General features: G+C 47.2%; 1 protein-coding gene across 2 annotated transcripts; it reads right to left on the minus strand.

The window, feature by feature from the left end:
- Positions 1-1425: 1425 nt before the first annotated feature.
- On the minus strand, positions 1426-9257 carry CKB (creatine kinase B). Of its 2 annotated transcripts, none has more exons than XM_048069828.2 (8): positions 9100-9257; positions 8126-8338; positions 6855-7009; positions 5992-6124; positions 4930-5101; positions 3318-3441; positions 2375-2564; positions 1426-1789 (listed from the first exon to the last, which is right to left on the minus strand). In XM_048069828.2, exons 1-8 carry the CDS (start codon positions 9224-9226, stop codon positions 1611-1613), a joined length of 1293 nt encoding a protein of 430 aa, XP_047925785.1. In that variant the 5' UTR covers positions 9227-9257; the 3' UTR covers positions 1426-1610. The 2 variants fall into 2 exon arrangements, with proteins under 2 accessions (XP_047925785.1, XP_047925786.1); XM_048069829.2 differs by lacking the exon at positions 8126-8338 and adding an exon at positions 7489-7676 and having other exon boundaries at positions 9100-9228.
- Between the last annotated feature and the right edge of the window lie 4229 nt (positions 9258-13486).

The raw sequence follows: 13486 nt of genomic DNA on the forward strand, positions 1-13486 counted from the left end.
GATGAAGAGAGCACTAATTTAGTGGTGCCTCTCTGATTACACGATGCAGCACCAGCTGTTTGCCGAGTGTCCGTGGAACAGTGACACGAAGCACAGCGAGGAGGATCTAAAAAGTACCCAGAACTAATCGGCTGGTTCTGGCACCGTTTTCCCTCCCCTGCTCTTGCCAGCCTTGTGCCAATTAACTCAAAAAGGACTCAGCACAGATCAAAATTCCTACATGTGATCTCCTCTCCCTCACCCAGCTAAATTTGAATCATACGAAAAGCTCCATTTTAAGAAAAAAAAGTCTCATCTGAGACATTCACTCAGCCTTTAGCTTACCCCAGCCAGAGCCATCACTTCAGCTCAGTGACAGCACGCAATCACTGCCTTCGAAATATCTCAGCTTCTACAAAAGAAAGCTTCACTTATCTCCACAAGCCTACATAAAGCTGCTCTCTGTAAAGCTATTTATCAGCCTTTCAGCACACTCCCTCTGTAAACCCCAGGTGCTGAGAAAGTGCTCTGCTTCCCAGGTTGCACGAGCTGCAAAAGCTGTTACTTAAGAGTCCAATGCTCGCAGTTTCTGGGAAAAAAAAAAACAGTTGTTCCTGTAGATTAATAAGGTGGGTATTCCATACAGCAAGCACACGTGTGGACTGATTGCAGTCACCCTGGAGAACAGACCTACTTGATGACACCACATAGAAGAGCCTGAGCTTGCAAGCCAGACCAGGGCTGGAAAAAAATATGTATTTGGTATGTTTTAGTTGACTATGCTGTTCAGTTGGCTCAGACCAACAAGAAACAGCTAAAGAAAGCAGCACTTCTGTTTTCCTGTAACTGGCTTGCAACCCACCTCTCTTCCTTGGTTAAACCAAAAGAGCTCAGATAGAGGCATCATTTCAGTCTGAGCTTCACCTCACTTTCAGCCCCAGAAGGGCAATTAGCATTTGCACCAAGCTTCTGCACATCTCCAGAGATTAAAGGACGTGATCTTTTCACAAACTAGTTTAGTGGAGGTATTATTACAGGCTGAGGTCTGACCTCAGAGCATTGCCCTGCAGCCCCAGGAGGACCTGTCTCTGAACAGCAGCCCTTTGTACCCAGCTCCATTTCCCCTCCCTTCCAGGAGTCAGTCTGACTTGCCCTAGTCAGGCTAATAACAGTTTACACTTGCCATGAGCAGATGCACAAGCTGAAGCCTCCAAGGTAGGGCAGGTTTGAAATGACTCATGTTTAGCACTAGTTCTCAGGTTTACAGCAACTGCAGTCATATTAAAGGCTCGCTTTTGACACTGCTGTAAGCACACTCAAGCAAATAGACTGCAGCAGTGCAGCCAGGAAGGTGTGCTAGCACACAAAAACAGCCAGCTTAGCATAACTAGGAAAATCAAGTCGCTTAAATCTCACAGACATTCAGTTAACACATCTAACACACCGTCAGGCCAAAACAACAGTTTATTTCATTTTCAACAACATCTCAGCCATCAAAAAATAAACTCTAACACAGATGGATGGAAGACTTCTCTACAGTGTAACTAAGTGGGCTCTGACCCCAGGGGTTTGAATTGGAGTGACATTTTATTATTCATCCAATAAGTTAGGAAGCATGAGAATAAAGTGCTTTATTTCTGAGCTGGTATGAGGTCATCAATGGACTGGCCTTTCTCAAGGCGTTTTTCCATTTCAATGAGCAGCTTCACACCATCCACCACCATCTGCACCAGCTCCACCTCAGAGAAGCCAAGGCGATCAGCATTGGAGACATCAAACACTCCTCCAACAGCAGCTGTGTCCACACCACCTGGAGCAAGAGTTTTAATTAGTACGTGACCACTGCTTGAGCCAGTAAGTCTACCTTTCTTCCCTCACCAGCCTGAGGTGGGAGCACAGCAAGACAGTTCTCTACAAGTTGCCACCACCTCCTCCTCCCTGCAGGGAGATAAAGCTACATGTGACTAAACATGAGCCACTTTGAGCACACCATTAGGCGAGCTTTTTAATTCTTTTAATCCATGAGTAATCTAACCTGTGGCCAGAAGTACGTGCTGTAGCTATTTCCCAGTCACAAGTTAAATCAGAATTCCCATCCCTGCTTACAACAGGCTTACTAGGTCCACCTTATCTGGTGGTCAGAATACCACAGGGAAGGATATGCCTAGGAGTGCTCAGAAGCTGGATATGATAAGGTTTAAGCAAAGTATCTGCATCTCCACCTCTTTGAAACTATGACTTTAAGGCTCGGTTCTAACCACGTGCCTTCAAAGGCTCCCTTCTGGACAGTCACTGTCAGCATGAACCAAGACTTGACTTTGGTTGTAGCCAGGCTCTCGCTGCTGCCTGGTCAGAGGCAGCCTGACATGGGCATCACTGCACCCTCACTTCTCACCTGTGCCTCGTTTCTGCAGCCGAAGCCTCTTGAGGACTTCTCCAAACTTCTCATGTTTCCCAAGGTTTGGCAGCTTGATGTGCACACCAGCACGGAGCCCCGTTCCCAGGTTGGATGGGCAGGTCAGGATGTAGCCCAAATGCGGATTCCACATGAACTCATGGTTTTTGGACTTGAAGAGATTTTCTATCTATAAATAGAAAGAATGAATGTTTAGAGATTGTTCTCTGCCTGAAAGATGTAGGTCATCCATTAGTGCTCATTTACAGCTTCAGTCGCATAGCAACAGCCACAACAGTTGGAGCAGCTATTTCAGTCAGTCACATAAGCCCCCTCCATTTGGGAAGGAAAGTCACCAACCAGGGGCTTTTAAGGCCTTCGTCTTTCTCACTGCTGGGAGCAAGATTAAGCTGAAGCTCCACTACAAAGCCTAAAGTCACTATCTACTGGCAAGCTTGATTTAGTGCATGTTGAATTGGCCTATCTGTTAGGATTAAGGAAGGGGCTGGTGAGGCTCAAGTTGATATGAAGACCAGATGCTGAGAAAAGCATTCAGCCTAGAAACTTCAGTCCATCTTTGTCCATCCACTTTCAAGCAATTTCTCCTCCCACCCAGAGTCTCTAAATGCTGGGATTTATAGAACCATGTAGAGAGCCTTTAAGCAGTTTAGACACTTTGATAAGGGTATCAGATTAAGAAAACTCACTCTAGATTTCATGATGCTTTGCCAGTACAGACATTTTAGAGCCCTCACAGCTAAAGGCCTCATCAGGGTGCTCCCACAGACCCCAATTACAAAGAAGTACTCTGTGGAACAACAGAGAACACTCTGGCAACGCAGGATGTATCCTACACTCCTGGATTGGAAGAGCATATATTGTCAGCTCAAACCAGAGAAATGTTTAACATTTACACCTACGGCTCAGTCAATATTTGATTTACCTGTGTTAGTCCAGTACAGAAGCGGGTAAATACTTCCTTCATGTTGCCACCTTTCTGCATGGAAATAACTCTAAGGTGATCCTCCTCATTGATCCAGACAAGGAAAGTCTTGTTATCATTGTGCCTAGGAGACAAGACAAAAACGTCCATTTTCAGTATAGATATAACAGCACCAAATTACTCATTACTGTTGCTTTCGAGAAGCCTATTTGGTTGCTCCTTCAAAAAAAAATCTTGCTTTTTTTATTCATCCAGGCACTAAGAGTTAACCTAGTACTTTTACCCTGCTCTTTTCATGGGGTGGTTGGAAGTGGCCTGTACCTAGACAGGTCAGAATAAGCAGTAACCATAACCCTGGCTAGTGCCATGTATGAAAGCCTAGCATTCAGTCAACCGCCTATTTTGGTCCTGAGTTTACAGATTTAGATTTAGGTTGGTCAGAGTTTGCAGGAAGGTGATTAATGCAGACACTGACACAGCCCAGTACACAGATGTTCATAAGGACACCATGTTGACAATGTATAACCAAGACTTATCAGAATTTTATCACATTCTGTTAGGCTGCACTTTGTACCTTATAAGAGAACTACGGAGAATTTCCACTATTCATTTAGATCAAGGGCTCTTCAGAGATGCTATAAAAACCTCCAAATACCAATGACCACTCTACCTTAGCTTGCAGCTGGTCAATATTTATCACACTAATAATTTCCCAGCTTGATTATGATCAAGAATTAACTAGTACCTGATGAAAGTTATTTATGCGCACTGAGACTTTACACTTCAAGCCTGTACATTAGTCATGCTCAGATGACAGCACTATCTAGTGCTTGCATCTGCAGGTAGGTGACGCAATCTTAAAGGTGACCTACAGAAACAAAGCATGCTTCCTCTGAGCTGTATTGAAGCAGCTACAGTAATAAGCTTGGAGTGTTCCAGCTGTTAAAAACTAGCCCTTCGCTTACAAGGGAGCAAGTTAATTATGCTGCAGAAGCTCCTGAGGTGCAGAGTTCTATGTAGGTGACCCACATCTAACAAGCAGAATCCTTCTGCTCCACACCTCTGCAGCAGTCAACTCATGCCATTGAGTCTCGGGGGGGGGGGAGGGAAATATCACTTGTACAGGTAAAGCCATCCTAGTCTGGCATCAGTGAGTTTCTGAAAGCAGAAGCATTGAGACTACACAGGAGTTACTACGAATCCAGCACCAGGTTTCAGCTAAACCCATGCTGTGGTTTGTCACCCGAAGTTACTCTACACTCTTAAGATGAGAAACAAATGCAGTGATACATCAACTCTTTTAGAAGTTATCTCCTTTCCTAGGCTGCTTTGGTTACAGTCTGGTGCTTCACAAACCTGTGCTGGAAGGGTAGACTCTGCCTACAAGCTAGCCCAGCTGGCTTGTTCGTACCAGCCCAATGCTAACACTTCTCCAAATTCTGCTTTCAGATGCAACTTCCCCAGAGGATACCACAGAAGATTCTCCTCAGATTCAGCAGTATGAGCTCAGAGCCTGCCATTCTGCCCAGCAGTATTAGCCACAACCAAAATTTCAAGATTTTTTTTTTTCCAGGGACTTCATGCAATGCCTCCCTTCTGGGCATACACTCACCAGATGCCTCTGGCGTCAGGCCAATCTCGTGCCATCCCAGATGCCAGCAGAAGAGGAGAAACAGGCTTGTCGAACAAGAAGTGGTCATCAATCAGCTGCTGCTGCTCCGCATCGGTCATGTTCCTCAGGGCATAGTACTTCCCCTTGAGATCACCTCCCAGACTACCCAGAGCTGAAAGAGAGTCACTTTTAGGATGGAACCAAAAGATGACAAATGTTGCCAGCATTTTAGAGACTGCATTCAAACTATCTGCTCGTTTTGGTTCCTCCCTTGCTTTCATCTGTAATGTCAATGCCTTTGTGGCATTGCAGAACTTAAGGCTGTATCAGATGATTTGTCTGCACCTTCCAGGCTTAAACAAGTTGCCTTTGTTCTCGTACATGCAGTATGGGATCACTACGGCTGCCTAACTGTAGAAGTAGAGTGCTTTCTTCCAAGAAGAATCAAGGTCACAAATACAACAAGCAGTATTCTAGTCAAGGACTGTTACTCTGCCCTTGAGAAGTTTTGGAACAGTGACAGCATCGGTCTCCAGGAATGCACCTTGAGAGTCTCCTTCCCTCTCACTTAAAGGAGGTGGGAGACAACAAAAAACTGCAGCTAAGAAGTTCCACTGAAGACTAGAGTGAGCTCTAGTCAACTGCACACTTGGAGCAAGACTACACCTCTAAGCAAGCTGAACCTTAATGAAAGTCAATTAAAAGCAGCCACAAAATACTGCAAATGTGACTCAAGCCCTGAAGTTGCTACATACCTGTTACATTTCAAGCTTGAGCCATGATGAACCAGCCTCTTTCCCCACACACAGAGAAAGCTTTCAAGATCAGCAAAGGTCAACTTAACAGAGTCCAACTTCCCTCTGACATGTGCTCTTGCTCTAAGCTAGAAACTGTAATGCTGATGCAAATGGAATTCAAACTGCCGTTTTCAGGGAGAGCTCTGTGTTCAGACTAAGCCTTGAGGAAGGCAGCTTTTGCCAACTGTCTCCATTCTCAAACTGCAAGGAGCACCTCTCGCCCAGATGTTAGTAGTTCCCCCTGATCAGCGGGTTCTCACTTTACCTTCAACAGAGAGCTTTTCAATAGCCCGCCTCTCTCCTCTACTACAGTGAGGGGGAAGACAGAATCCACGGATGCTCCTGCCAGTTCTGACACGAGAGCTGAGCACGTAATTGGGATCCAGGTCATCACCACCCTACAAGATTAGGAAATCGGTGAGTACAGCCTTGTTGCCAAAATACTTACCCTAAATAATGCAGCTCCTGTGCATTTGGGCGTGCACCTTATACTTGAGACTGACTACTTGGCCTCTGAGCAGACATACTTGGGGACCATTTTCTTCAGCTTTAGCACAAATATCTGTGTAACACAACCCTTGTTCTGAAGCTGAGGCTAGGGCTACCAAGTACATGCTAGAAAATAGGGACACCATCAGGCCATCAGTTTTACATCTAAGAGCAGCATCTGAGCTTGTTACCCCTTTTAGATCTGCAATCCAGAGGCATCAACATAAGAAATCCTTATTTAGGTAGCCATAACAATGGCTATTCTATAGCATGAGACCACCAGCTCATTTTTAGTATACAAGATCATAACATAGGAAGTGTTAAGGTTTGTAACAGCCCTTGATTCCTCGGAACGGGCTGTTTCACTTGACTACAGCCAAGAGCTGACAAATACACGTTCAACGTGTTTGGCATAGCCTCTGCTGCAGCAGCCCATCAAGCAAGTTCCTGCTGCATGCCAGCTGCCTGGTTCTACCCAGCTATTGAAACCCCACAGCAGCAGGCTCTGAAGTAAGACTGCACTGGGCACACTGCCCATCAGTCCACGCAGGGTGAAACTGAGAGGACAGGGCCTGAGCAATCAGTTCAGGCAACTGCCAACGACTTTACCCAGGCCTTTAATTGATCAAAAGTGTATACCTGCAGGTTACCAGCATTCAGGTCGGTCTTGTGTTGATCAGTTGGTTTGTAGCCACCGTGCCTGTCTTCAATAACTGGATCAAAGAGTTCCTTAAACACATCATAGGATTCTTCATCGCCAGCTACGCATCCTACTGTCATTATGAAGGGATGGCCTGGAGTGGTAATAAAGTCAGAAGAGCTAAGTTTGGGTGATGTTTGGCTGTACTCCAGCGCAGCACTAACCAGGCAAGTTCTTTAGTGGTAGGTCTAGTCACTTAGAAATGCATTCTCACATAGGAGCAGTTGAGAGACCCTACATTGTACATTTCATCCAGTTAGTCAAAATGCAGTGCTATGGAAAACCATAGCTGTTGCCATTAAAACATGTTTTTGTCAAGCTTTGGTTTAGGACAATTTTGCACAGCACATCCGATTTTACTAGCTAATTGAGACCAGCAGATAAAACGATACCTAAACAATCATGCTTTGCTCTAAGCAAGCACGCATCGCTTTGTTTGCTCAGCTACAGACAGAACTGCATTTTTGTAGTCTGCTCATAAATACCACCTCCACAAGCTTAGTTTAAGTCACCATATTCAAAAGCACCAGTTACTTCAGCTGGTTCACACAGAATATTCTCAACGCATTTTACCAGGATTATCAACCCCAGTCTGAATGACATCATCCAGGGTGAAGCCACTGGGCGTGACTCTGTCTCTCAGTTTCTTGTACAAATCCGGGGTTAGCACTTTGGCCATGTGGTTGTTGTGGGTGCTCAGGTCCGGGTACTCCTCATCGGGAGGCAGTCTCTGATTATTTAGTTGGGCCATTTTGATATTGCTAGAGTAAAAATAAATACTGTAATGTTAACACGTAAACGCATCTGCTCCCCCTTTTTTCATAGAAGTGCTACAGAACATCACATATCCACTTTGGAATAGGACAAGATCAGAACAGCCGGGTAAGCCCACACAGCATAAGAGAATTTCCCCCCCCCAAGCTGTGTAAAAATTAGAACAAGCTTTTTTTTTTGGTTCGGATTTAAAGTATTTAGCAGAGCAGTTACATAATTGAAGTGTCTGGGAATTGGTGTGTCAGATCACAGCAAGGAACATGGCTTGACGGAACAAGGCCTCTTTTAACACGGCCATGCGTTTAGAGCCATCCTGCAGCGCTTTACGACACCTGCCTCTCGGCAGCTCGAGAGCCTTGGGGGCTGTTGTCAAGAAGCACTTCCAGGAACGAGGGAGAACAGATCGTTATGTAGATCTAACGGGCCCGGCCGTTACCTGGGTTGTCAACCCCAGTCTGGATGACATCATCCAGCGTAAATCCACTGGGAGTCTGTTTGTCCCTCAGCTTCTTGTACAGGTCCAGGGTCAGCACCTTGGCCATGTGATTGTTGTGAGCGCTCAGGTCGGGGAACTCATCATCAGCAGAGTGCTTCATCTTCAGGAGGTTGTGGCTGTTTGAGAAGGGCATGTCTGACCCTACCGCAGTCACTGGGGGAGAGAGAGGGGGAGCCTATCACCTGGGGGCTCGGCAAGCCTCCCCAACACCCAGGGGAGGACGCCAGGCACCCAGCAAGGTCACCTTGGCTGTCATTCCACCCGTGCCTTTCACACCTTTGTTGTCACAACACCTTCCACCAAAACAAGGCGGGATAAAAAGATTGGGGAAAAAAAAGTTTTCCACCTTCGCAAGCCTTGCCCTGTCCTTTAAACACCCCGGCAAGGGCAGGGCCGGTCCCGGCTGCTCGGAGACACGAAGGAAGCGAAGGGACGAGCCCAAGGGCGGGCAGGGCAGCCCTAGGGGGGTCCTGGAATGGCTTAGAGGGGCTGAAGGAGCACTGGGGGGTCTAGGAAAGCACGGGGGAGGGCCGGGGGCTCCGCGCCCCAGGGAAAGGGGGGGGTCCGGCAGCGCCCGCGGAGCCCCGGTCGGCCGGGTCCGCCTGCCCCGCTGGGGAGCGGAGCGGTGGGAGGCGTTATACAACGGACGGCTCCCTCGGGGGACCTGGCTGGGGCGAACCTATGTAACTACCCTGCTAAATACCGGGTTAAGCCGGGTTTACAGCGGGGCGCCGGCCGCGGACGAGCCCGGTAAGCACCTGCGCCGCGCCCCCTGCCCCGCATCCCCCCATCCCGCTCCCCCCGACGCCCTCCCAGCCGCACCCATACAATACAAAAGGAAAAAGAAAATAATTTTTCTCTCTCTCTTTTTTTTTTTTAAAGCCTCAGGACGGCTCGGCTGCCCCGGGACTTACCGAGGGCTCCGCAGCCAAAGCAATGACCTCCGCGCCCAGCTCCGCACCCAACCGCTGCCCTCGCCGAACTGGAGCCGCGGCGCTGCTGCCGCGCCGCTTTTATATAGGGAGCGAGCCGCCGCCCCATTGGCCGCTATTTATAGCCCATTCATTCCACTGGCCGAGGCGCGGGGGGGCGGAGCCAACGGCCCGTCGCCGGCCGCGGCCAAGCCGGCCGCCATTTTGCGCGGCTTCGGGGCGGGCGGCGGGCGGGGGTCGGCGCGTGCTTGGCGCCGCCCGGTCCGTCACGGGGCTCTGGGCACGAAGCCGCCTCCGCGCCCCATCAGCCCAGGGCCGCGAGTGTCCCCAAAACACGGTGCTTTTACACAGCAGGGCGGGCAACGGGGCTTCTTGTTGAGGCTTCGTGCCTTGGTTGAGGGTTCAGTAAGGTGTAATTATCTGCCGCCCCACAAATAACGGCTCTGTAGGGCCGGGACCGGCATGAGGCGGTGATGGGAGCAATTAACGGCCCGCGGGCTCGCCTGACAAAGTCTCTCCATGGCTGTTGGGCTGCCGGTGAGCCTGTAGCACCTGTGAGGAGCAGGGTCCATCACTGAGCCACCCCAAGGGCTGGACGCTGGCCTCTCCTCGCCTCCAGCCATGGGCTGGCTCATTTATATCTGAATTTGGACATGTATATATTATGTAACGTGTAGAAGGTCTCCTGCTTTTGTCATATGCAAAAAGGGAACCTTAAATTTTATTACAGAGTCTGGTTTCTCCCTGAAGACAAGAGCAGAAAGGCTGGGATTTGACCCCTCTGAAACTCACCTTGAATTCATAAATAGTGACTTCCATCAGTCTGAAGGATTTCTCTCACAGCTATGAAGCGGCTGAGAATTTCATTGTTTACCGAAATAAAGCAGTCAACTATCTTGATGTGCTTTTCACCTTCACATAACAGTTTCTTTATCTTTCTCTGAAGTGCAACAGAATCCATGTTTATCTTCCCGTCTGGGTCGTGTATTTAACCAAATGGATGCAGATCTAAGTCACGGCATTGCTTTGCTTCAGAGGAGTTGTGTCAGAAGACAGCAAGAGAAACTCTTTTCCCACCTCCATTCTTTCAGCACCACAACCAGTACCCTCATCAAGATGGCAAGAAGTGTAAAGCAGCATACAGAATTGCTTAGGATTAATAAATAAATAAATAAATAGATCATTACAAAATAAAGCACAGACTACTTCAAATAAAAATGTGTTGTGTTTGGCTGCCATCCACATTTCCAAGCTACTCCAAGTCTGATATACTGAGATGCTGAGTACACAGATCTCCAGCAGAAGTCAAAGGCGCAGCATCCGTGCAAGTCTGGTCTCTTATCTCCCGGATCAAAGAACAAATCCTCTCTAAGTCTCCTCTGCCTTTTTAACCTCACAAAGTCTTCCCCTAAATTTTACTAGTTTCACACATTGCTCGTACTTCAGAATAGTGTAAGTTGCAAGTAAAAACATTCATATGCAAGTGTTAAATGGACATGAGTGTAAAATCATACCCAGAATCCTCATAATACTTTTTATTCCTTGATGATCTCAGTTGCAACATTTTCTTTTTTTTTTTTTTTTTTGCCAAATTCACAGGGAGTTCCGATTAAGGATTTTTTTCTTTTTTCTTTTTAACGTAAACCAGTTATTATTTTTAACGTAGAAGAATACAAATAATACTAAGAACAACTTCTACAATCATATTTTCCAGTGTTTTTCATCACAAAAAACAAAAAGCATTACCACAAGGTACTGAAGGCTCCTTTTGTCTTATCCCACAATCTATTGCCACATGCGAGAGAAGCAATCAACTGTTCTTTACTATAATTGTTTTATAGATTTCTGGAGTCAAGGTTACCTCAAGAACCCAAATCCAAGGATTCACTTCTGCTCATTGGTACGCTCTTTCCCTCCCGGTCCTGCAGAACAGGGAATACCAGTCATTTTAGTTATTATAAGCCAGTCGTGTTCTCAATGTGCCATTCATTATAGCACTTCCGACACAAACAGACACCTCTTCTTCACACAACTTTTGTCTGAAAAAAGACTTGTAAAGAGAGTCAGGGTGGCGACATAATCAAAATATATCCAGTGTACATGTTTAATAAACACTGCACCCCTTGCCCCCTTTTTCTCACCATTACTTTTCAAATTTCTAAAATTCAGTAAGTCAGAAGAGGTTATTACCTCACTGGGTTTTATCCACCCAATGTTTTGAGATTTGTTGAAAACTGTGTGTAAAGTGGATCCTACCTCCGTTACAGCATCCCATCCCAGCCTCCCTAGTGACTTCATTATAGATGCTGTGCTGTGTGTCAACAGCCTCTGACCAACTGTTTTATCTAGCTCATCTGCTGAGAGAATACTTTCTTTGGATAAGCCTGTATTGCCTGTTAGACTGTGATAAAGGCACCAAAACATACCTTCCATGCTGGGATGATATCAGTGCATACTGACTTGTAAACTACGATGCAGCTTGGCAGTTTGTGATGGAAAGGTGGATTGATTACTCCAGAGATCTCTGCACTAAGCTTTAACAATAAAGAATCAAGGGAAGTTGATCATGGGCCATGAAGCTAACTTCCTAAGAGGCTTAATTATAAATGTTATGCAGTGTAGAACTGCAAGAGGAGATGGGTGTTGGCTAGTGAATGTGTCTTCTGAAATTATTCATGTGAACGTAAGATGAACCTGAAGAAATACGGTATAAACATCTTCTTGAATATCTAGAAGAATACTTCCAAATTAGGAAATAGCAAGAGAAAACAGTTTACTACGTATAATTGATTTTTTTTTTCCAATGCCTAACATAACTAAACAGCAAGAACTGGCTGGAGCTGCATCTGCTTAACTTCACAAATGAAAATTTTCTTCCCATTTTAATTTATCATTTAATATATATCTGCCTAGTAATTATCCATGGTGCGTTTTTTTTCACACTGGTTGGGCAGCCTGTTGAAAATTACTGATCATTTGCAGTAAACTGAGTGCCTGTGAAAACTACGAGTTGTTGAGTGTCTTCATCTTGCATACAGTCAGGCCCACAGTGCTCTGAACAGCAGTTCTTCATGGGAAAGAAAGGACACAACAATATAAACTATGACAAATGCAACCAACGACACCAAAAAAATGACACAAAAAACAAGGTAGGTGCAAATATAAAGGCGCAGTAGAGCCGTGATTGCCAGTCAGAAAAACAGCTGAGTAGGAGTCTGCAGTTTAAGAAACCTCTGAAACTGCATACATTATATTTAGATTAGATGAAGGAGAGTTTCATAACTAGGTAACAAAGAGTACTGCAATTATGATATGGGCAGGTCAATAGCATAACAGAAAACATGTTCTCACTGAAGACAGTGCGCAACATTTCCCTTATACTGAATGAAATCACATACATAAAAAAACTCACAAAGGGTCATGCAAACAGCTCTCAGTTAAGCGTACATCGATGGTGTCCTCGATTGTGGACGAGTGACTTTTTCTCCACTCTTGCGCGTTACCAGTTATTGGCGAACGCGGCACCCTACGGGGAGTTATCTGATGGAGACGGGAACGTTACCTGCATGTCCAAGGTGACTCACATGCTCTCTGTTGTGCCCGCACCCCTCCCTGGCCAGGTGGCCTGGGCTTGTTGCGAGCAGCAGATGAGGCGATACTGTCCTCCGGCGCGTCTCCTTGCCTCCCGACTCCATCCCCACGCTGCCGGGGCACCTACGGCTCTCCACATCACTGCAATCCTAAACACAAGACACGAGTAGGAGTTAGTACAGTGCTATTTGGGGTTTCGATAATGATTGTGCTTCTTACGAGCCCACATTCAGTTGTGGGTTTCTCCTACAGCCTTCAGAAACCCTCGCTAAGCGGTCGGTTGGTCTTCAACGGCCTTTCCCTGCACCGGGTTCTCCTCGGGGAGTGCCTCGAACTTTCTGGAAGCCGCTTTGCCTGAAAGGCCTGGCTATGTCGACGGAAAAGGCAGAGCCGTTCCCTGTGGAAGGGGCTTCACCCCACAAGCTGTAGCCCCGAGACCCCCCACAGTTGACAGATAATGAACAAGAGCTCCCGATGGGCTCACAGCAAACCACCAGGCTGCGAGCCCCGGGGAGGCGGTCGGGGCTGGGGGAAAGAAGCCAAAACTGGGAAGAGCTGCCCACGGACCCCCACCCACAGGGACCCCTCGAGTCACTTTAAGGACGGGTGTAGGGCAGCCCCACCGCTCCCCCACAGCGGGCGGCGACCGGCTCGGCGTGCCCACCCCAGCCCTCGGGGGCTCCCCTCCGTGGCGGAGGGCGGTCTGTGCCCCCTGCACCGCTGAGGGGGGGAACGGGGGACCGAGGGCCGGCAGCCGGGCAGGGGCAGCGGTAACCCG

This window comes from Anser cygnoides, chromosome 5 (assembly GCF_040182565.1).
Source record: "Anser cygnoides isolate HZ-2024a breed goose chromosome 5, Taihu_goose_T2T_genome, whole genome shotgun sequence".
NCBI lineage: Eukaryota > Metazoa > Chordata > Aves > Anseriformes > Anatidae > Anser > Anser cygnoides.